The 23,349-nt window shown below is 51.2% G+C and overlaps 1 protein-coding gene across 1 annotated transcript; it reads right to left on the bottom strand.

Annotated features, from left to right (window-relative positions):
* Positions 1 to 26: 26 nt before the first annotated feature.
* LOC123025327 lies at positions 27 to 23,349 on the bottom strand. The gene is made up of 4 exons (XM_044433916.1): positions 23,210 to 23,349; positions 6,962 to 7,197; positions 2,352 to 2,478; positions 27 to 1,168 (listed from the first exon to the last, which is right to left on the bottom strand). Exons 1-4 carry the CDS (start codon positions 23,347 to 23,349, stop codon positions 103 to 105), a joined length of 1,569 nt encoding a protein of 522 aa, XP_044289851.1. The 3' UTR covers positions 27 to 102.

The raw sequence follows: 23,349 nt of genomic DNA, 5'->3' as shown, positions 1-23,349 counted from the left end.
CACACACACACACACACACACACACACACACACACACACAGTGCCTGATTTGCTTCCAACCAGACCCAGAGCTGGCTAAATCCCTCACCAGAGGTACCCTCGTCACAGCATCTCATCCATGGGAGAGTACAGCAATCCTTGGACCCCTGCCTTAGACTCTAGGCCCCAGAGCACATGCCTCTTGGCCCAGGCCCAGCCAACAGTAGCCAGGGTGACGCACACGGCCCCAGCCAAGAACACCAAGATGACGGTGTGAGTCCGGTACCCAGCCAGAGCAAACCCCGAGGCATTTGTGGCCCCCTGCTCTGAGCTTGCTTCAGTTGTTTCCTGCCAGCGAAAGCCCCAGATGGGTGAAGTCGCTGCAAAGTCGGGGAAGGTGCTTCCGCCTGGCTCGGCAGAACGCTCGCTTTCCGGAGCATCCTGCAAAGTGACCACTTGATTGCTTGCTAAACCGCTCCCCCCTTTCAAGCTGACCGAGCCGGGTTTGCTTGTGCCACCAGAGCAGGGGGTGCTGGGCAGGGCAGGCCAGGTGCGTGGAGCCGAATCCTGACCGCCGGAGGAAGACAGCAGCCTGGCAGAGGTTGTGAATGGCTGCATCCCCTCCTCCGTGTAATTTGCAATCGGTCGGCTTGAGGAGGAAGAGCTGGACGGGTAGATGGTGGATTGGGCAGGAGACCCCAGGAGACGCCCAAGAGAAAGTCCACCTATTTTGAGAGTCTGTAGGCTGATAGGAGACCCCACCAGGGCTTCCCTGGTGGAGGTGAGCCCTTTCCCAGAAGTCTTTGCTTCTTCAGTGGTTCTGGGACCCACAGCCTCATTTGGAACCATTTCCGGCCGAAGGGTGGGGCGAGGGACAGCCACTTCTGTGCTGGGAACAGGCTTGGAAGGAGAATTGCTAGGATCTGACCCAGCTGAGACAGAACTGACGGCGGGTGGGTTGGGATGCCCTGTGCTAGACGTTTGAGGAGGTCGGCTCAGGGTCCCAGCTGGGGCTTTTGTAGGTGCAGGCTCCCCTGTGAATCTGTGAGGCGCAGGGGGCTTTTCTGACTCCGGGGTGTCCACTTTTGAAGATGGGGGAGCACTTCTTGCATCTAAGCGTCTCATGAGGTCTTGCACTGTTTCGGCTTGTGGATCACCACAAAAAACCTTGCTCTTCTTTGTAAAGAACCTGCAGAAAGGAAAGAAAGGACCAAGCAAGGAGAGATCTTACCAGTGTGGACCAGCTAAGTCAAGCAATTTCAAAACAGCAGGGCAGATTTGGCCGCACAGTCCACTATTTCCTACCCTGCATCTTGACCTAAGGCTTACCAAATATAAACATATCAGTAGCAAGCAGTGCAGCAAACAAACTATAAAAAGAATGAAATCCAGCAAAAGCAGCCGCTGTTGATACTCCTCAACAGGTGCCTAATGCGCCTGAAAAAACTGAGGACTAGGAAGATGCACGTCCCTACAGAGTGAGTGCTACACAGTTGGTGCTGTCCTGGGGGGGGGGGGGGGGCGGTCCCATTGCACCACCCTCTGCCCCTTGGATGGGGAGGGGTGTCAATCAATTGGAGCATCCATAGACCGTCTAAGGTTAATGGGGAGGAGCCAGCCCGTACTTCGCATCGCATGACGCCCGTGTAGGTGGCCCAGTCCTACATAGCACTTCAAGCTGCACCCAAAGCATGAAACGAGGGGCTTCCCAAGGAACTTGCGCTCTGCGTATCACAAGTGGATGGCGAGAGAAAAGCAAATGAAAAGGAGAGAAGGGCATGGAATTTGCACGATTCCACACACGTTTGCCTCTGCAAAGCCAAGAAGTCACAGCCATTTCATGGAATGGTCTCCAAGTTGTCTTGAAGACCTTGTTTATTTTGATTTAGAAAACTGCATCCGGTAGTCCTAACTGGGACTTTCTGGGTGGTAAGCCCTGTTTGCAAACAGACCCAGTGGCAGCCTGTCCACATTTGGCATTGCGTTAAGAATCGGCACAGTGCTTGAACGTCCTTGCTCTCCTTTAACCTCTCCTTTGGGGCCATTTATCTATTTCTGCATCACCCAACAACGAAGGGTCTCTCAGCGGTTTGCAACACATAAAACGAACTGCAATGAAAACATCCCTAAAAGATTACCATCTGAAATTTAAAATGAACGTTAAAATGTTGCACAAATTAAATCAAAAGGCCTGCTGGAACAGCTAATGTGCCAGTAGCTATTAAACGCCTTGTGGTGGAGGAGACTCTTAACCTGGCACTGAGCAGACGCGGCGGTTGGTGCCAGGCAGAGCTGGTCCCATTCCTGGGGCTACTCCTGAAAAGGCCATTCACATAACTGGCAGAAAGATGTAATGGCGGAAAGATGCTCACACAACGAATCTCTCTGCCCGGCAGGTGGCCATTTCGTAGCGCTGCACAGTCCTCGAGAAGCCCTTTGAGATATTCTGCAGCTTTTTGAGGCATTCTCTGGCACACCCGTTGACGGCCACTGGTTGTCCTAAGGGAAAAAAACAGCACATAAAACAGGATGTTTGCTCTTTTTCTTATTCTGCCAGGGGTTCCAAATACCACTGGTTTGTGCTAATTCCATGCAATGAAAAATAAGACAAAGAACAGGGGGTTCCTTTTTGAATTCACTGACGTTATATACAAGAAAATATCATAGCCTTCCTTGTAGGTGTTGGACTACAACTCCCATCAGCCCCAGCCAGTATAATGGCCAATTCTGGCAGCCAGAATTTGTGGACAAAGCCCTTTAGGTCAGGGGTTTGTCAAGTATAAGTGGGTAATCAGAGGCATTTGGACCACAGCTCCCAGCATTCCCACCCAGCAGGCCCAAAGAATATGGGTGCTGTAGTCCAAACAAGTCTGGAAGACACAGGCTTGCGGGAGGCTGCTTCCCAGAAACCTCCCCGTTTTGCAGCTGGCATTTTTCAAGCATTCTTCAACTTTTGTTCCTGATCATACTGGCAAATCTGGAACGCGTTCCAGCTCTGAGTGGCGGCTTTGGAGATTTCCATTCTTATCTTGAGTAGTTAGTTGGCACCAGGAGGGGGGTGACATCGGTGTGAGAGTGATCCCGTGTGATAAAGAGAGTTGGGTAAGACAAGAGGGATCACCTGAGACCTTTCTTTCCATTTCCGAACGAGTTGAGGTTGGTGGCTGCAAAGCCCTTGTGGGGGTGGCCCCGTTGATGGAATGTTCCCCCAGGACAGTAGTCTGAACCCGCCTCCATGGTCTTTCCAGTGTCAAAGACCTTTATATTCCCCTAGGCATCTGAGAACTGTTTTGGCATCTCTGCTTTATTCTGCTGCTAATTTGGCTTCGTGATGTTGCTTGCCGAGGGTTTCATCCTTCACTGTTCTTCATTGGTTTAACATTTGTACTGTATTTTCAATAGATCCTGCCTTTTCCAGAGCATTTCCACTACTAAGTGGTTTAGAAGTTTGGCAAATAAATGCATAAATGAATAAGGGATCTGGGAGACATAAAGGCAGCAAAGAACCCAGATCATGACAGCATTGCATGCAATGGAGTCCAGTTACTGGTACACCGCAGGTCTGCAAACCCATGGCTTCCTTCACTTTGGCTTGCTGTCTCCCTGCCTGTCTGCCTGCCTGCCTGAGCAAGGCAGAGTCCTCTGCTACATCTGAACTGGGCCAGTCGGGCCTGGAACACATCATAGTTTGCTCAAAAAGCTGAATCTGAAACTTTGTCTTACTGGGGAGGTTGCAAAAACTTTGTTCACCCACTCTGGATCCTGCAATTTCTTTGGCAGCAGTAAGAGATGCTGCAGCCCACCTTGGCCTAGCAGTTTTCCAGGTAAATTTCCGGGCTCCTGGGGGCCCGGATGAGAGGAGGAGCAGCAGTGGGAGTCATTTCATGACCACCCCCCAAGAGTTTTGCAAAACTTTGCAACAGTTGGAAAGCTTGGGAGGCTGCAGTGAATCCGTACTTTGAACACGGCTTGCTTCCGGTTTGCCTGGTTCAGACACAATGGCAAATTGTGTTTTGCTTTTGCAAAGCGACAGACGCAATGGGAGCACACGGTGGGGCTGGGGAAGCAGGCAAGCCTCCACCTGCGCAGAGGCAGCCAAGCCACGCTTCTGCCATGACATGTTTTGCATTTCAGGAGAATGCTCACCCAAATTAGCTCCTAGACTGAACACTGCTCACCCCTGTACAATCCCCTGTTCGCTTCTTCATGCAAATAGTCCTTAAGATCTGACTTTTTTAAAAAAGGGGCTCACGGGAAGCAAATGACACCTACAGCAAATTGCAATGTCCCGCATCCCCTTCAGTGCGACCCTTTAACAGAAGCGCCTCTGCCTTCAGAGCTGCCCATGTTCATGTTAACCAGCTGCGAAGGAGGAGCAGATGCCAGAAGAGCAAACCAGCGGTGGCTCCAAGAGGGCAAGGGCCATTTTCCTAGTTACACCTGCAAAAATGAAGCCGCATTCACATATGGCGAGGACGTGAGTGTGCAGAGAGTTTCCAAGCATTTGTCTGACCTCTGCTTCTAAATATATTGCATACGTAGAAGCACCGACTCCCTGCGGGGGAAGAAATGCAGTATTTGTCACAGTCCTGGAAGCAGTTTCAAAGCGCCTTCACTGTGCTCAGTTCCAAGTACACTTTTCAAGTCTCAGCCGAAACCAGGAAAGATGAGTCACTGCTCTTCCGCTGCGCTCCACCGACTTCTCACACAAATACCGCTAGAATAAACATTTGATCTGCATAAAATCAACCTCAACTGGCTTCCCATTGAAGCCTGGGCCCAATTCAAGGTGTTGATTATGACCTATAAAGCCCTAAACGGCTTGGGTCCTGGTTACCTGAAGGAGCGCTTACGTCCGTATATGCCCACCTGCCTCTTGAGATCAGCGGGAGAGGCCCTTCTCCGGGAACCCTCCGTGAAGGATATTAGGAGGGTAAGTACTCGGAGGAGGGCTTTCTCTGCGGTGGCACCCAACCTATGGAATTCACTCCCCAAAGAGGTCCACCTGGCACCGTCATTACTGGTTTTTCGGTGCCAGGTAAAGACCTTTTTATTTAAACATCATTTTAATTGTTAAAACATATGATCTGGCCAGGGCAACTTCTTCTTCCTTCTCTTTCTCCTCCTATATTTTTATTTACTTAATTTATACTGATAATTTTAATCTTATATTTGTAAATCAATGTATTTTTTGTATTTTGTAATTAATGGTAATTTATTATGTGCTATTGTATTTCATTGTATTTTATCGTGTTGTAAGCTGCCCTGAGGTTTCGGCAAGGGGCGGCATAGAAATGTTGTTATAATAATAATAATAATAATAATAATAATAATAATAATAATAATAATAATAAATAACATTTGTCCCAAAGCCATGAAAAGTTTCAGCTCCTGCATACCAAGCCCTGTGAGAAGGAAATTTTTTGGTTCACACCTGATTCCACACATAAGAACCAAGGCCTGAGCTGAAACTCATTTCCCTTTCAAAATTTGCACTTCTCTGGATTTTGCAATGAAGTTCTCTAATTTTAAAAAGTGTCCAAAATGCCCCACTTAGAGAAAACTGCACCCAAAGACGTGGATCTTAATGAAAATAGCACTGAATAATGAATTATATCAAGGAAATCACTTGCAAAAAGCATGTATATCAGACACAACTGAATACAGACCCTAAGGACAATGGCAAAGGCTGATGAAAAGTTGACAGCCCTCTCTGATTTGAGCTGGAAGAGTGGAAACAGGCATCCTGGTAATATACACAAGGCTGCTTACAGATGGCCCGATTCTTACAGGACAAAAGTTGCAGGGATGGGCTGGGTTGTTGGTGAGGTTTATCAAGGCCTTGGTCTGTTGCTGAGCTGACCTCTGAGATCACCTGATCCCAGGTTATCAGTTCAGATGCCACTTAAAAAGCTCTTCTGGATGGCGGGAAGTGGTTCTATTTCAGCGTTCCTGGTCTTATTAGAATTGCAGCCTAGCTCACCTTCTCCATTCCTAGGCGTATGCAAAAACACACCTTTCAGGTGCGAGCCTAGAAGGAAATGAAGCGTCTGGTCCAGCAAATTGGGGTAAATGGGCAAGCAAAACTCTGCAGGATTACAAAGGACATCTTACCAACGGAGAGGAAAACTGAGAGGTGCGGGGGGGGGGGATTATCGGTCAGGGCAGCAGCTGCAGTTTGGCTGCAAAGACTGTCCAGATGAACGCCTGAACCATGCAATGGAGTGCAGAAGAGAGGGAGAGGGGGCAAGGCCCACATGCCGCAAGCCCTGTGCATGTCTCCGAACTGGGAAGCCACCAACCAGGCAAGGCCTCAGAACAGCTGCCCCCGCCCCCCCCCCAAGCTGGGGCGACATCTTCCAGCATACCCCAGCCTGGTGCCCCCCGATGTGGAGGGCTGCTATTCCCAGCAATTTCCCAGCCACAGATCGGGGATTTCCGTCCTACAGACCCTCCTATCGGCTCTCCGTTTATTTGTTGGCCCCTTATTAAGAGAGAGGGGTTCGGCTTGTAAGCTGCGCAGAAGCTTCTGCCAGTTGGATGAATCTGATCAATACTGAAAAAATAATCATTAAGATGCAGAATACCTCGCCCTTTCAATCCAATGAGCAGAGCAGTTGACAATTAAATGAAGGGGGTGTTTCTTGCTTTAACGGAAGAGCCTTGAAGAGCAAAATACGCATAGGAACAGCCCCGAACTTACTGCAAGCCCCTCTTCGCAACGGCAGTTCGCAAAGCAGAAACCAAACAGTCTTTACGGCTGGCGGGGGGGGGGGGGGCTCTGCCGGCGCCGCGGGGGCGCGTTGCGCGCTTGGGACGGCTGCCCTCGGCTTCCGAGCAGGTCCCTCGGCCGTACCCATGCCCGCCCGGGAGCTGCGCGGCGCCGGGGCCATGGGGCTGGCTCCCAGGGGCAGCGGCTCTCGGAGAACGTCCCCCCACTGAGCGCGGACGGGCTCCCGCCCCAGCCCCAGGCGCGGCTCACCTGCCACCTTCGCCCCCAGCCGCTCCCAGCCGGCGAGCTGCAGCGCCGCCAGCGCCAGCGCCAGCGCCGCGCCCCGCATGCCCGCGCAGCCGGCTCCCGTCCCGCCGCCGGGCCACGGCCACCTGCTCCCCGGCCGCCGCTGCGATGCCGTGTGGCCGGCCGGGACGTGCGCTCCGGAGCGCGGCCGCCGCTCCCTTCCGCCGCTCGCGCCCACCTCCTCCGGCGGGCGGATCCCGCTGGGAAGCGCGGCGCGCACCGCGGGGCGCAGCTCGCCAAGGGAGGCGTGTGAGCGGAAATCGGGCTGCCGGGCGTCCGCGGGCCGTGCACGCACCTGCGCGCCCCCCCCCCCCGCCCCGAAGGGCCGCGGCCGCCCTCGCCGGGCCCCCCCCGGCCGCCTCGCCCCCGCCCCCGCCCCCCGGAGTTGCTAGCCAAGTCTGGCGCTCGGAAGCCCATTCCCTGGAGCGGCGCTGCCTGCTGCGTGGGCGCGTCCTCCGGCACGGCACCGTGCCTGCTCTGCCCCGGCTGCGCAAGAGGCCGCGGCCTTTCGGTCGCACAGCACACACCTGCGCAGACCTCCCGGGGCGAGACGCCGAGGGCCTGGAGAACTTTGGAAGAGTGACGCCAGCCCCATGTCGTCCGGCATTGTGTTCGCAGCCAACCAGCTGCCCACGGGGGCCCGCCAATGGGGCACGGATGCAAGAGCACCCCACCCATGCTCCCCAGCGGCTGGTGGACACAGGTACTCTGCCTCCAGTAGCGTTTAGCGATCCGGACTTGGCGCCACATGACTCTGTCCCACTCCCATTAAAGCTTTCCGTCCCAGAGGCCGTCACTATGACTCGTGGTAGAGAATTCCATAGTTTATGCACTGTGTTGAGAAATCCTTCCTTTTCTGCCTCCCCGTCAGCCCCATGGAATGACCCCTTCGGATTCTGGTATTATGGGAAAGGGAAACTTGTTTCCAAGTAAGCAGGCAGGCCGAGATTTGTGCCTTAAGGATGCGAGTGAGTTTGCACGGCCATTTTCGTGAATAAACCATACGGAACAGGCTGGGGCATCATTTTCATTCGTGAGATTAAGGCCTGAGACTTTCCTGAGACTTCTATGTACAGGATGGGTTAGAAAAGTTTTAAATAAATAAATAAATAAATAAAGACATAAACAAAGCAAATGCCAGAGGTGAGGTGAGCTGAACTGGCAAAAATAAAGTCCCACCTGTTTAACAATTTGGTTTTGACGTGAAGGACATGTCCAGGGAAGATGAGACAGTCCTCTCCTTTGGGGGAGCTGGCCTGGATTCGGAGAGATTGTTTTTGCCACACATTGCCAGAGAGAGCCAGTGTGGCCTGGGGGTTCGAGGGCTGGACTAGGGACCCAAGAGATAGGGGTTCTAGTCTCTACTCAGCCAGGAACTTTGGGCCACTCTCAGCCTGACCTTCCTCACAAGGTTGTTGTGAGGATAAAAACGGAGTGGAAGGGAGCTTGGGAAGTGCCCTGGGTTCCTCCTGATAGGTAAGAAGGCACACACCCCACATTTAGCTGAGAAATCAACCTTTTGCAACTGCAGCCTTGCTATGCAGAAAGGCAGCCAGGCAGCTGGAAGGCCTTCACACAACCACTGACCTCTGGCCCAGGCCCAGAGAGGCAGGTGATGATCAAATTGCAGTGAGGAAGAGGAGGAGGCCCAGGAGAGGACTGCTCAGCAGCCCTTGACATATTCCTGGCCACCTCCCTTTGCTGTCGGCCCTGCTGTAAGGGCACCAGGCTAGGCTGCCAGATGCTTCTGCCTGCATCTTGCAGTGGGTGGTAGGAACGGTCCTCCTTCCTCTCACGCAGGGCAGCTGCTCATCCCAGTCCTCAGTCCAGGAAGCAGCGCCCTGCAGGGAATTCTGGGAATGGACTTCCTTAGCCTATCGGCCACTGCCTCGAAAGCTGCCCCGTAGCTCCACTGACCTTAAGTGAAACGGTGGGCGCTCTCTTTTGCTTCCCCGTCTCTGCAGCCCTGCCAAAGAACAGGCATGAGCTGTCACAGGATGCCTTGCACCCAACCTTCGTTTCGCATCTTTGAGTGGAGATGGGCTCCAATTTGCTCCCGGTACAGAATCCCCAGCCAGCGCAGAAGCGGAGGGGGGTCTGCACAGTCAAGGCTGATGAGCGAGACCAGCTGGGCAGCTGGGAAAGCCACACCATCCTGGGCTCTCCGGGAGCTGCTGTTGGGCAAGGCAGGGAGGAAGCAGAGGCCTGGACCTCGCCATGCTTCCCCACAAGCACCATGGACCACGCTGCTGGTCGAGTCTGGTTCTGGGAAGAGGCAGGGGACTGTTCCAGCTCAGAATAATCCTCCACCGGGGCAGAAGCTGCTGGCACAGAGTGGAGCGATCGCTAACAGGAGGAAGGCGATCTGGCGACTGATATGAGAAGGAAATGACGGTATGAGGGAACAGGCACAGGTGCTAAATGACTGTTTGCCCTCTGTGTTCTCCCCAAAGCAGGACGGGGGAGATCCACATAGATTAGATGAGGCCGGGGACTTGGGGGCACAGATTAGAGTCACCGCCCTTGAAGTCGAGGGGCTCCTCAGGGCATTGGACATTACAAAGGTGCCAGGCCCTGACGGGTTACACCTGAGAGTACTTAGAGAGTTGGCAGGGGTTCTCTCATGCCCACTGGCCTCCATCTTTAAGAATGGGTGAAGTTCCAGAGGACTGGAGCTCCCAATTTTCAAAAAGGGTAGTAGAAGGGACATGGGGAATTATAGACCGGCTAGCCTTACATCCATTGTAGGAAAAACAATGGAAAGGCTCATAATAGAGAGAGATCTAGTGATGCTAGATAGGGAAGGGAGGCTGGCGGCCACGCAACACGGCTTCCGCAAAAACAGGTCCTGCCAGACAAACCTTGTGGAATCTAGGACAAGGTTTCGAGGTGGCTAGATGGAGGGGATGCAGTGGATGTGGTTTACCTGGATTTCAGCAAGGCCTTTGACAAAGTGCCCCATGATATCCTGGTGGAGAAACTGAGGAGTTTTGGGATACACCAAAGCACTGTCCGGTGGATTAGGGCATGGTTGACTGACCGAAAGCAGAGGGTAACCATAGTGGGGAATCATCGGGATGGCGGCCAGTGACAAGCGGGGTCCCCCAGGGCTCTGTCCTGGGGCTGATCCTGTTTAATCTTTTCATCAATGACATGGAAGAAGGGGTGGACAGTCTGCTGATCAAATTTGCAGATGACACTAAAACTGGAGCAGTGGCCACAACTGAGGAGCAGGTACTCCAGGTCCAAAAGGATCTGGACAGACTATGGAAGTGGGCAGGAGACAACAGGATGGCGTTCAATGTGGATAAGTGCAAGGTCTTGCACTTGGGGCATAGAAATGGGTGTCATAAGTACAGGTTAGGGGACAAGTGGCTGGAGAGCAGCACTTGTGAAAGGGACTTCAGGGTGCTGGTCGCCTGCAGGCTGAACATGTGTCAGCGGTGTGATGCAGCGTCCAAGAGGGCGAACGCCACCCTTGGTTGCATAGCCAGAAGTGTGGCTTCTGGATCGAGAGAGGTGTTACCACCACTCTATACGACTCTGGTGCACCCACAACTGGAGTGTTGTGCTCAGTTTTGGGCCCCTCATTACAGGAAGGATTAGCCAGGTTGGAGTCAGTGCAGCGCAGGGCCACAAGGTTGGTGGCCAGCTTGCAGGGGATGCCGTATGAGGCAAGACTGAGGGAACTGGGCCTCTTCAGCCTGGAGGAGAGGAGACTCAGGGGGGATATGTTGGCGACATACAGGTACGTGAGGGGATGTCACACAGAGGTGGGCAGAGACCTGTTCTCCCCTGCAGAGGAAGGCAGGACGCGCTCCAACGGAGCAAAGCTCAGGGAGCCAAGGTTCAATTTGGATGCCAGGAAGCACTTCCTGACAGTCAGGACCCCGAAGGTATGGAATGGGCTTCCCCGGGAGGTGGCTGAGGCCCCATCATGCAGGTGTTCAAGGATAGGCTGGACATGTACATGGTGGGCATGTCGTGAGCAGAGCCGGCTGGTGCTGGAGATCAGACTAGATGGCCCGGGAGGCCCCTTCTGACTCAATCTGTTTCTATGTTTCTATGTTATCAGTACTTTGATTCATGCAACATATTAACAGCTCTCTTGGAAACACCCTTCCAGCACTGCGAAACTTGCTGAGCTCCAATAAAGCTGATTTTATAAGCTTTAGAACTGCTGGAAAAGAGGGGCGGGGGACTTGGCAGGAAGCTCTCTGGTGCTGAAGGTGGAGAAAGTCACTCCACACCTTCAAAGTCTGAAGGCCACTAACAAGCCCAGCCAAGGTGTGGCACGCACCTGTGCAACGACAGAAGGTGCAGTACGAACTGCCAAAGGAATACTGGCTCAGCTCGCGTGAGGATCCTGGGGGTCCTTGCAGGACACCCCTTGGGCCCCTCCCGCAGGAAGTCCGCCTTCTCGACCGTGCCTGCTTTTGGTGCCTTCCCTTCCCCGCCGTGCTTCAAGTGAGCAGCCGGCCCTTCTTAGTGTTCAAAATGCCACTCGTGCATCCGCGTGCTTTGCATGAAAAATAAAGATTTCTTGCTGCTACCTTTCTGCTGGGGAGACTGTCCTTGCTCGATGCAAGTTTTTCTGGATTGCCCCAGTCTTCCTCCACCAACCCCATTACCCAGTTTTGCTTCCTGCTCCAAGCAAAAAATCCAACACAAGCCTGGAGACTTGACTTGGAAGCTGGGAAGTTCCAGGTTGACTCTGGCTTGCCCATCACAGGTCCCTGTCTTCACCTCCCTCCCAAGTGCCTTGAAAAAGCTCCACAAAGAGAGAGGCTTGGCTGAAGTCCGGAACATTCTTACGTCCAATAAGAGGTGACCTAAAATGGATGGATGGGAAACACGAGGTTTTTCCTTCCTGAGACAGTTCCCCCCCACACTTCTCTGTAGGAATGCTGAGTCCGCATGACTCCAGTTTTGGAGTCCATTCTCAGAGTGATGCACCTCAGGCCTGGGAGCTCCTTGGAATTACTGCCACTGAATTTTGGATCTAGGATCATTGAAACACAAAGTTCTTAAGGCCTAAAGGAAAGCATTTGTTCTGAAAGAGAAAAGAAAAGGAATGTTTCCCCAGATTTCATCATTCCCAGTGGAAAAACCCAGATCTCTCCCTTGAAAAACAAACAAGCTTGTTTTCTCCCGGAATGATATCATTTCCCTGGACTTTCACGGTGTTAGCATAAATACTTGTCCCCAGACCTAGCCAGATTTTGTCTTTTGGCAGTCCTGTGCCCCTGCCCGCATGAATCTCACACATTGTTTGTTGGGGATAATGGGAGTTCTAATCTAACTTCGCCATAGGAAAGCAGGCTGAAGAGAACTGAGAAGTCTTTGTTTCCTGTCTAAACATGTACAGGTATCCCTCAATTAATGCTGTGAACCGATCACATCATGTTGCCGTGTATATCAAAACCACCTTAATTAAATCTAATAATCAACAGTAGAAATTATTAGCCTTACAATGTGCCTTCCCAAGTACAGATAAAGAGTTCTTGTTACACCTCCGTAACCGGCTTCTCAGTTTGGTGGACAAGGAGTGGCTTCCGTTTAAAACCTCTGTTTGCATTTCCTCCAGACATAATACTTACGCAATGTTTTGATACTTTATGACCAGGATGTGCTGCTTCTTGTTTGATCTTGTAAAAGTCCTATATAGCATTTTTTCCCAGCATAGGCTGATTCATCCATGTTGAAAATTTGGTGGCAATCATAATTATTTTCCTCGAGCATTTTCTGCAGCTCAGCAGGAAATATAGATGCAGCAATTTCACTGGCACCTTTACATCTTTTAATGATATCAGGTTTTGTATCTAAGGATATTAATTTCCTTTTTCTTTTTTTGCTTGATGGGCAGGTGTTCTGATTCTTCGACACAGTCAATGGATTCTAAAACTTCCGACAAATAATTGGAATTTGTAATACAAACACTACCAACCACAGTCTCATAGGAGTCCTGAGATCACGGTTGGCTGGCTGGAATGACATATTCATGCCCATGACTGTTTGTGGCAAATTTTAAAAGGCACATTAATTAAAACTCTGCCACATGTATCAGGGGGTTGTCACATTTAATTTTACCATGTTAATCAAGGCCCGCATTAATCAGAACCTTGTAAAGAAAGGGATACCTTTATATAGGATTCTGGCTTTCCTCCAATAGGGCTCTAAGACTGGAGAATTAAGATCAAGTGTTTGTCTTCCCTACAAATATGCTACAACCCACCTGCAGTGGAGATGGTCAGAAGACCCCTGCAATCCTGGGTGTCCCCCCCATTTGGCCCTGGTCTCTGAATACTTGTTCTTCATTTCTTCTCCAGTTTGCCGTCTATTGGCTAATGTTGCAGGTTAAAAATATTGCTGTTTCCCAGTACTTGCTGTTTAGTACCTGTGATGTTTTAAGCTTCCCATGAGATACTTCTTGCTTATTTTCTTTCTGGAGAGTCTTGATTGCAACCTGCTGAGGCCTGGGAAGGCGGCTCACCTGCCACGGGCCATGCCTGCATCGCGTTAGCTGGTTGCTCATCACGCTCTGCCTGTGTCTGGACTGGAGCTGGTCTGGGAACCAGGTGCTGGACGACTTGGAAGTGCTGATCATCACGGTCGGAACTGCTGGCTAGGTGAATATCTCACACGGAGTTAACTTTTAGGATTGCTTCCCAGTTGGTTATGTGCAAAGCAGATTGATCTCCTTCTGCATAAGGGGAGGTTGTCTTGCAGGTTCGCCACCCCAAGCCCTGCTGCCTTAACCCTGGAAAGAAAACCATTCTTGCTCAGGAGAGTCTGAGCCCCACACGCCCGCGGAGTCATCACGCCTCTGCCCCAGGCATCGTCCTTCTCAGAGGAGGCATCGCTGCTGTACCGCATCCACCCACAGGGACGACTTTCTGTTTTCCTGCGTTTTCTCTTTGGGGCACCTGTCCAAGCATGTGAAGTCTGTGGGGCTGGGCAAACCATGACAGGCCACTGTGGGTTATTTAACCCATAGTGAGGCTGTGAAGCATGCAGGGTGTAGGTTGCCACCATTCTGATGTGCAGTTCCCACCTGGGGCTTGTTGCATCATGTGGACCCAGTGAACTTGGGTTATATGAAGGTGAAGCATCCCTCATGTTGTGTGAACTGGTGAGTGTGGATTACATGAGAATGAAACCGCCCTTGAATTAGCCTAAAACATGGGTTATCTGAGGGTTGCTTAACCCTTGCAGAAGCTATGCTTGCCAGGTTCACACTGCACAACAACCTCTCTTAGCAGGGGTTGGATGTGTAACACGGTGTCCCTAGGTGCCAGGATGAACCTGATCCTCAGGCAAGGTGAGGCAGTTCCCTCAAGCAGCAAATTCTCTGCAGTGGCAGCAGTGTTGGAAGAAAGAGTTGTGTGCTCACAGCTTGTTTCTGTTCCCTAAGCTAGTCTGCTCAAGCCAGAATTTTCCCTGGAAGCCCAAATGGTGAAACTGAAGCTGTTGTATGTTGGGCACATCATGAGAAAGCAGAGAGAAGACAGGGGATCTTCCCCTTTGCTGGGGGAAGTTGAAGGTAGAAGAAGGTGAGCAAGACCACAACCTTGAGTTTGCAAGAGCTGAGCAGAGCGGGCAGGGTGGGCATGTCGGAGAGCTCTCCTTCCTTGGGTCGCCATAAATTGGAGACAGGTTGACAGCACATGGGACAGCAGTGCCTTCTTTCTGGTCGAAACAGCCTCCCCAGTGCCAAGACTGGGGCACAGCTTGACTGTTGGCCAGTGTTGGGAAAATTCAGATAAATCCTGGCAGGAAAGGGTTGCTTCTATGCGCCTCTGTGTTATAAAAATACCTGCACCCCTCTCTCGGAAAGCACCCCAATTCCAAGCCAGGTCACTGTTTATTTATTTTATTTATTTAGAAAATTTCTATGCCGCCCATTCGCCGAAGCCTCGAGGCAGCTCACAAAGATATCAATTAAAATATAATACAATAAAATATAAAACAAGTTAACAATATAAAATAAAATAAGTCGCCCTGGCCGAAGTAAGTAAGTGCTTACTGTTAAGTGCTGCTCTTACTTACTGTAAGGAGATGGAATTCGGAGCTGGACTGGGAAGCTGCTGGAGGCCAACCCTCTCCATGGGGAAATGCCTGCGTTCTCATCAGCTGCAGAAGGACTGAGACAACGGTGCCCATGTGGGTCTGAGTGGACCCACCCCAGCATCTCATCCCACAGAGCCGGGCCCTGCTGAGCGCGGCTGCCAGGCCAGGTTTCCCGAATGGCTCCTCCCTCAGACACACTCGCATGTTTAAGCAGGATCCAGACTGCAAGGAGGTCTGCTCAATTCACTCGTCCATGCAGCGATCGGCAATGTTTTCCGTACTATTGTTCCCGGTATTTCTGATTGGTTTAGAACATTGTGTCAGCCTAGGGACATCGGGATGCTGCTGTACTCAGATGATCTGGAAACCTCACAGGCTGCATTGGTGTATGTGACTGGCAGGTTATAAAAGCGTCTGTCCGTGGGCTGTGACTGTGCAGTTGGCAGGGAGAACCACAACCCAGGAACATGCTGCGTAAGGAACTGCAGGGGTCCTGGGGGATCTTTCAATAAAACTGCAGAGGTGCAAGGCGAAGGGGGCGTTCCTGACTGAGCCCGGGTACCCGGGGCTGTGCTGCCATCGAGGCTCCCCGACCCCAGCAAGCTTCTCCCCAGAGAATGGAAGGAGCCCCATCTCATTCTTTGCCTCAAGCTGCAACGTATCCTGGGTCGGCCCATGTTGCACCATCTCAGGAGCCCTGCTAGGTAGGCCAGGCACCCGGCCTCTAGGGATAAAGCGACGGGCACGTCTATGCATGCTTTGAGTCCCCCTCTGTGTCGTACCGAACCTGGAGGGAAGGAAGCGGAGCAGAAGGGCTGGGTGATCATGTTGTGCACTTACCTGAGAAGAAATCTGGATGCACACAATGATCCGACCCACCCGAAAGCGCGTGCAAAGTATGCTGCGATGCTGGAATTCTCCACAAGCTCAACAGGGAGGAAGCCCCTCTCGGGCCATCTAGCCTGACCCCCGGCTCCAGCCGGCTCCGCTCACGACATGCCCACCATGTGGACGCCCAGACTATCCTTGAACATCCTCCCTGATGGGGCCTCAGCCACCTCTCATGGAAGCCCATTCCACACCCTCGGGGTCATAATGTCAGGAAGTGCTTCCTGGCACCCAAATGGATCCTTGGCTCCCTGAGCTTTGCTCCGCTGGAGCGCGTCCTGCCTTCCTTCCTGATCATCTCAAAGAAAATGTCAACAAAGTTTCCTGATCATTATCTCAAAGAAAATGTTAACAAATTTTCCTTGACAGGATGACATGCAGATAGAGAAACAAAATGACAAAAATGAGAAGCAGGACAATGCTTTCTTTTGAGGGGGGAGGTGGGTCTTCGGGGTTTTGCTTTAAGGAAAAGCGGGCACTCAATGCCTGCTGTGACGAGCCTGTGCGGGTCCATGTGTGTCTGCAGTGGCTGGTTTTTTTATGCTAGGGAGACTATCATGGGTGTCGGGTAAGACAAGTAACTTCTCATATATATATTTACTCGGTTTTATCTCATCGGTGTACCCTCTTTCCTCCATTAAGTTCTCCCCATTTCTATCCTCACAACAATCCTGGGAGTATGTCGTGCTAAAGGAGTGACTGGCCCAAGTGAGCAAGCACGTAAGTGGATTATGGAGTGGGGGGGGATGTGGGGGGGTGGCGGGGGATTATTTGCTCTTCCCCAGTTGTCCCTGTCTGACTTTCTTTCTCTGGATCCCTCTCTCCTGTCCTCTGTTGTCATGTCTGAATGCCCCGGGAACTCAGTCTGCTTTACTATCTGTAGTGCCTGTGTGAGTGTGTGTGAGTGTGTGAGAGACAGAATCCCCGAGTCTGCTCATGTTTCCTGTCCTGTGTGAGGAAGCGAGAAATGGGAGCTTCTGCTAATATCAAAGTTCCTAGGAGTGGATAAAGCATCAGTGTTTTACTTCCAGGAAAGTGCAGAGGATGATTTCACAGAATCATACAACAGCAGGGTCAGAAGGGGGCCATGAAGGCCATCAAGTCCAGACCCCTGCTGCTGCAGGACACCAAGCCACACCCTCCCACTCAGAGGGCTGCCCATTTTCTTTCTGGACGTCTCCAGTGTGGGAGAGCCCCCCACCTCTCCAGGCAGCCGGTCCCACTGTCCCACTGCTCTGACCATGGGGAAGCTTTTATTGCTGTCCAGCCTGAACCTGGGTTGTCGCAGCTTGAGCAGACCAGTTCTCCCTGCGAGTTCTTGCCGGGTTGGCCTCCACCCTGCGGTGTTTGCAGGAATCAGCCCCTTGGCAACCATGGAGAACGGCTGGCACCTGAGGAAGGGCAGCGAAGGGCCCCTCAGCCCTGCCTCGCTTTGCCACGGCGATATTCATCTTTGCAATGGCCACTTATAATTGTGGTAACCTGGAGTCACCACCCCTTGAAGTCCAGCTTCCCTTGCAGCTCAGCACCCAGCCAGCACAGCAAGCCATGGAGGCCTCAATCCGAGGCGCACTTCCTTGAATTCCGTGGGGCTGCTGCCCAGAGATGCATAGGGTGCTCCTGAACATCTTGGTGTGGGGAAAAGAGATTTCTCCTTTCTAGGTCTGATCCATGAACAGAAGTGCAGGGCACGACTTGTGTTTTCAGATGCTGTGGCTGCTGAGGTGTCGCTTTAGCGGCTAATCAAAGGCTGGCGGACAATAGTGCTTGTCTGGTCCATCCTGAACCCCAAGAATACATACTAGGTCAGGCTTCCTCCATGTGGGTGACATACAGCTGTATGGGACTACAGTGCACAGCATCCCCTGGCCCAGCCCGGCTGGTAGTCGTAGCCCAACTTGCAGAGCTCACCAGGTTAGTGAAGTTGATGGAGGCTTTTAAAGGAGTGGAAAACTGGCTGTTCCAGGGCAGAAGAGCATAGTTTGGGGTGGAGGTGCAAAATTTCCAGCTGAGGATTGCTGAAAGGATGGGAGGGACCCTGAAGCCAGGGCGAAGTTGACTCAGCATTCCCCCGAGGGAATTTCTGCCTGCCCAGGGCAGCGGGGAACTTGGTTCATGCTAAACAGCCCCCAAAGCGACTATTGCTAAATCCAAGAAGCTCCATGAACTTGATGCATTGCTAAACATGGGGAACTGCAGTTGAGATGAAATCCCCGGCCACCCCGCAAACCAGCTCCAGCCCTTAGGAAGACACTTGGCCAGAAATGGGGATGCCAATTTGCGCTGCGTTTGCAAACGTGTGTGTGTGTATGCAAGCGGAAATGTAGTTGCAATAGCTCTACCTGAAAAGAAATCCAATGCATCTCAACTTCAAAGCCTCTGTCAAATAGAAGGACACCTTCAAAGAGAGGACTGACCTCCATAGGTGAGGACACCTTATCACCTAAATAAGGATTCGCCAACTTTCTAACTACCCCGTCACGCTGGCTCTGCAACTTAACACATAAACAACTCAGGAATAAAAATGACAGCCTAAATGTATCCCTTCCTTGTGGAAGTGCAACTTTCTTTCCTAGAACCATTTGTGGTCAGATGCGAAGGAGATACTCAGAACAGAATTTCAGAAGAAGTTTCTCTTTCCAAGGGGCAGCTGTGTCTGTCGGTTGCAGCAAAGCAACAGAGTGGCTTGCAGAATCTTCCTGCTTGCTAAAGACCCCTCCCAAGCTGCCACAGGCCAAAATCTTAGGAGTGTGCCAGCTTTCCCAAGAGCTTGGGCACTTTTCCTCCCGGTCCTACCTGCAGAGATCAAGGATGGGACCAGGGTCTTTCCACACAAAATGCAAATTTCCACAAAATTTTGCTGATCCTGCTGGTCAGCAAATTGCTACTGCCTGCCCCCCTCCCTGGAAGAGAGAGCAAAGAAACCAAATACGGGCAAATGCTGCCACCGCTGTGATGTATGGGGGGGCGGTCATGTGTAGAGGCTCTGCAGCATGGCTAATATAGGACGGTGGTCCTGGAAAGGGTAAATGGACCAGCAATGCTTCTTGCACAGCCCAAGGTGATGGCTACTCCATGGATGCGGCGCTTCTGGCTGTTCACAACCTGCTTTTAAGGGAATCTTTGGCTGCATGAGGGCTGGAGGAAAAGGGTTGAAACAGTGGATCTCCTTAAGGAAAACAACCAAGCCAAAAATGTTTGTGACTTCTGGGAATTAATCAATATAATTTAACAAGCCACTTACCAATGAGCAATCAGTGATTTCCTCCTGGGCACTAGGACTTGCACCATTAATTTTATTTTCAGATGTCTGCGCCATTCAGACATTCTGTTTCAGGAATGCCCAGATGTTCAACTCTGATGCATAACGATTATTTTTATTTTGTATGACTCGGTCTTCTGGCTCATGGCCTTCTTCTTATGTTATTTCCTTGCCTCTGTTACTTTCACTTTTGAATACTGATTGGCTATTTGTGTGAAAGGGCAAAAAAACTAAGCAAATAGAGACGTACAGACATTGGGTCTCCAGCTCTCTGGAAAGCTTTCCTGGTCTGCTTTTTGTCTTTAATAGCAACTTGGTTTTGCAGAAAAATATCCTTCCATCCAAAAGAAGACAAGAACTGCATCCTTGGAATTTCTCAACTGAGAATCTTGAGTATCAGAACTGGGATCTTTCAGTTAGTGATAGCTGAGAAATTAATTTCAGCCCATTTTTAATATAATTTACTCAGTTCATGTCTCCTGGAACTGAATGCAGAAGTAAACACAATCTGAAGCCAAAATCTATACTTTTCTGAACTTGTGATTTAATTACATTTTTATAAAAATGGCATTCAAATGCATACATTTGAAAAATGCTTACAGACATATGTTCTCCTGAAAAATACACACTGACGCTTTTATCAATGGGAGAAAAACGCCCCCATTGGCAATGCACACAGCTGAGGTGTCCACCTGGGGAAAGGAACACAAAAGCTTGCATGCCTTTGCACGGCTGCTTCCCCATCTGATCACGATGCAAGTTGGAACACGCTTTGGGGTGGCATTTGTTGTTGTTAGTCGCAAAGTCGTGTCCGACCCATGGCAACCCCACTGACAACACTCCTCCAGGCCTTCCTGTCCTCCACCATCCCCCGGAGTCCACTCAAGCTCACACCCCAGTGACTCCATCCAGCCACCTCATCCTCTGCCGTCCCCTTCTCCTTTTGCCATCTATTGTTCCCAGCATTAGGCTCTTCTCCAGGGAGTCCTTCCCAAATGCAGTTTTGCAAGCATTCAGAATGGTCTCCAGGACCACCTGGGAGTCACTGGAAGGCCTGATGCGCCAAACCCAGTTGGTTCTGGTGGCGTGCTCAGTGAGTGCGCGTTTTCATCCCCTCCTGTATCTTAGTATCATCACTCAAAAACAAGGCTGCAAAGCTGTCCAATTCCACGCTCTCGCGAACTTCCTTTCCCTGGCATCCGCTCCCGTTTTCCATTTCTTGGCATTCAGGTGAACACAGCCTGGTCGCACTTTATCAAGAGATCTAGACTGTCTACTGAATACGTAAAAAGCAGCGAGGAAAACAGATTTTTTCGAGCATGTCTGGGCCTGCAGAACATTCAGCGTACTTCACATTTGGCAAAGCGATACTGAAAGAGCCTCCTTGGAGTCACATTCAGCCAAAGTCCGCTGTAGGGCATTTAGCAAGGCACCGGAGTGAGGCTGCAGCATGGACTTCAGCCTGAAGCAACGCCTGATCACGCAGTGGGACGCAAGGGTGCTTCCGCGGTGTGAGGAGTGCAGCGGGAGGGCTTTCCTGGGGCCGTGTCCATTCAGGCTGCAGGACCGCAGGGTTCAGTAGCCCCTGTGTAATAAATACAGACTAAAGGTAAAGGTAAAGGTTTCCCCTTGACGTGAAGTCCAGTCATGCCTGACTCTAGGGGGTGGTGCTCATCTCCGTTTCCTAGCCGAGGGGGCCAGCGTTTGTCCATGGCCATGTGGCCGCATGACTAAACACCGAGGTGCACGGAACGTTGTTACCTGACCACCAAAGTGGCACCTTTTTATCTACTCACATTTGCATGCTTTCGAACTGCAAGGTGGGCAGGAGCTTCAGTGCAGCCGTCGCCTGGAGCTCGGACCCCACAGCTCCTCTGCAACGTGAGGACACCAGGGCCATGTCAGCGAGTCCGGGGTGGGCTGTCGCAAAATGGCCTTATTGAAAGTGTTGGGAAAATTTGGATAAATCCTGTCTGAAAAGCATTACTTCTGTGTGCTTTTTGCATTGTGGGATCAAATCCTGTACTTCTCAAACCAAGCTAAGTCACTGTTTCAAATGGCCTTCATCCCCCACTCCTTTCTCTCACCTTTAGCTGTAAGCTACAGTACACAGGTCATTTAGTCTGAATTTACGTTGTATACCTTCACAGTGATTAAATAGCCATTGTTGGAATTCAGTTTACAAGGAAGTGTCTTTTGATAGCCCAGAGGCTCCATGTGCCCTGGCCAATTCAGAATGTCTAGAGTAGATAAGAGTCTTGAGTTCATGCATAGTTTCTCAGTAGCTTGAATTTACATGTCTTAAGCAGACCTGGAGATGGGTTCCAGCTACTTAACTAAAGTGTCAATACAGGCAATTAGAAATATTGTGATCTCATTGTTACAGTGTGATTGACTGACATTTCTTTATCTGTTCTGTATGTGGTGACCTCAGAATCTTATTGCAATCTCTGCATTCTGCCAGCGATTGCCCTGTACCTGTGTGCCTATAAATGCCCTGCAATAGTATTGAAGCTTTGCAGAAGAGTTCAGCTCTGCCTGCCCGGTAATGCATTATCATGAGTACGCACCTGCGGGGAACCTGGGAAATACAATAAAGCCTCAGATGGTCTGGACACTTGGTCTTTCTCATGAACCAGAGTTTTGTTCCCTCTTCTCAAATTGAGATTCCGGGATTCTGACAAAAGCAAGGGTGGTGGCATCTTTGGCCTTAGCATTGGAGGGCAGCTTGAAAGACGCTCGGATCAATGCAGGTTACTGGTGCTTTAATGCACATGATCAAAGAAAATGCTTGCACACTGCTGTGCAGCAGCAACCCTTCACATTGGCAGTGCGAGTGCAAATAAGTGAAGATTAGGGGGCCGGCTTCCTCATGCAGCAATCATAAACTGGCTGGAGGGAGGTTTAAGGCAGATGAAGGGAGGCCCTTCTTTGCACAGCGTGTAGTTAAGCTGCATGTTTGTGGTATTTGCAAACCGAAAGGTATTCTCCTGTGCATTTCCACTTGTTTCTGCTGAGCTTTGCTGCTGCGGTGAACAGGGCCCTCGTGTGGGCATTGCGAGAGCCACTATGGGGCACCGCAGGCCATTTCTTAACAAACACAGGAAGCAACCGGGAAATTCCCGTCAGCCTCCCTGAATTCCCCTCCAGCGAACACTTTGCAGCGGAGCTTCCTCCTCCTGCCCAAGGACGCCCAAGCCCGTTCCTGCTGATTCTCAGGACACTGCGTGCCCTTCTCTTATTTCCCTCTGAAAAGCATTGCTCAGAGGACCACAAGTTCAGGCAAGCTAGCAACAGACCGGTCACTCCTGCCTTCTTCCTAGCTCTTTTTGGGGTCCCTCGTGCTTCTCTGCCCATCTTTATTTAATCCATTTATTTATTTACAGCATTAAAAAAGACCATGCTGGAGAAACGCTGCTTGCGGTGCTGGGTTCCGTTATCCCCGGAAGCATTAACAAGATCTGTTGTGACCATCTCAGTCCTCCTCCACTGACGCCTTGGTGTGTGCAGGAAAGAACCACGGGGAGAGGGGATCAAAGGGGCTTCCCAACAGGCAAAGCTGGACAGTTATCTTGCAAAGGGCCTGCCCAAACTCCTCCAGGCTGTTGCTTCACTGGCTCCAAAAGTTCTCATGATGCTGAACAAAACAGTGCCTAGGAACACTGATGGATTGGACTCAAAACTCTACCTCCTGAATGTCCGTCTGTCTCTCAGCTTGTAAAACGGAGACTGCTGAGTAAGGCAAACTAGCAGAGAAGGTGTCTTGAAAGCTTCTAGTTGGACCACAGTGCCATTTCTGATGGCTTGATCTGGCAGTGCCGCTCCGATGTTCCCAGTAAAAGCACCCCCAACTAAGTGGCATAGTACGGGAGCGTTCCCAGTCAGAGTGCCAGCCAGGCCTTCCCTCCAGGCAGGGCATCCCACCCCACCCCACCCCAGCCCCAGCCCCAGACCCAGACCCAGCCCCTTTCGCATTTTTCCTAGAAATATACTCAGTGCTATCTCTGGCTTTTGGAGGGCCCTTGGACAAGATGCCTTCAATGGTTCCCTCCCCCAGCAAGTCTCCCTTTTCATTGCCCAGCTGCTCTTCCTCCTCCTCCTCCTCCTCATTACCATTGTCGTCGTCGTCCAT

The sequence above is a fragment of the Varanus komodoensis genome, unplaced genomic scaffold, assembly GCF_004798865.1.
Source record: "Varanus komodoensis strain SLA01 unplaced genomic scaffold, ASM479886v1 scaffold27, whole genome shotgun sequence".
Classification (NCBI taxonomy): domain Eukaryota; kingdom Metazoa; phylum Chordata; class Lepidosauria; order Squamata; family Varanidae; genus Varanus; species Varanus komodoensis.
This window is presented reverse-complemented; position numbering and strand designations above follow the sequence as displayed.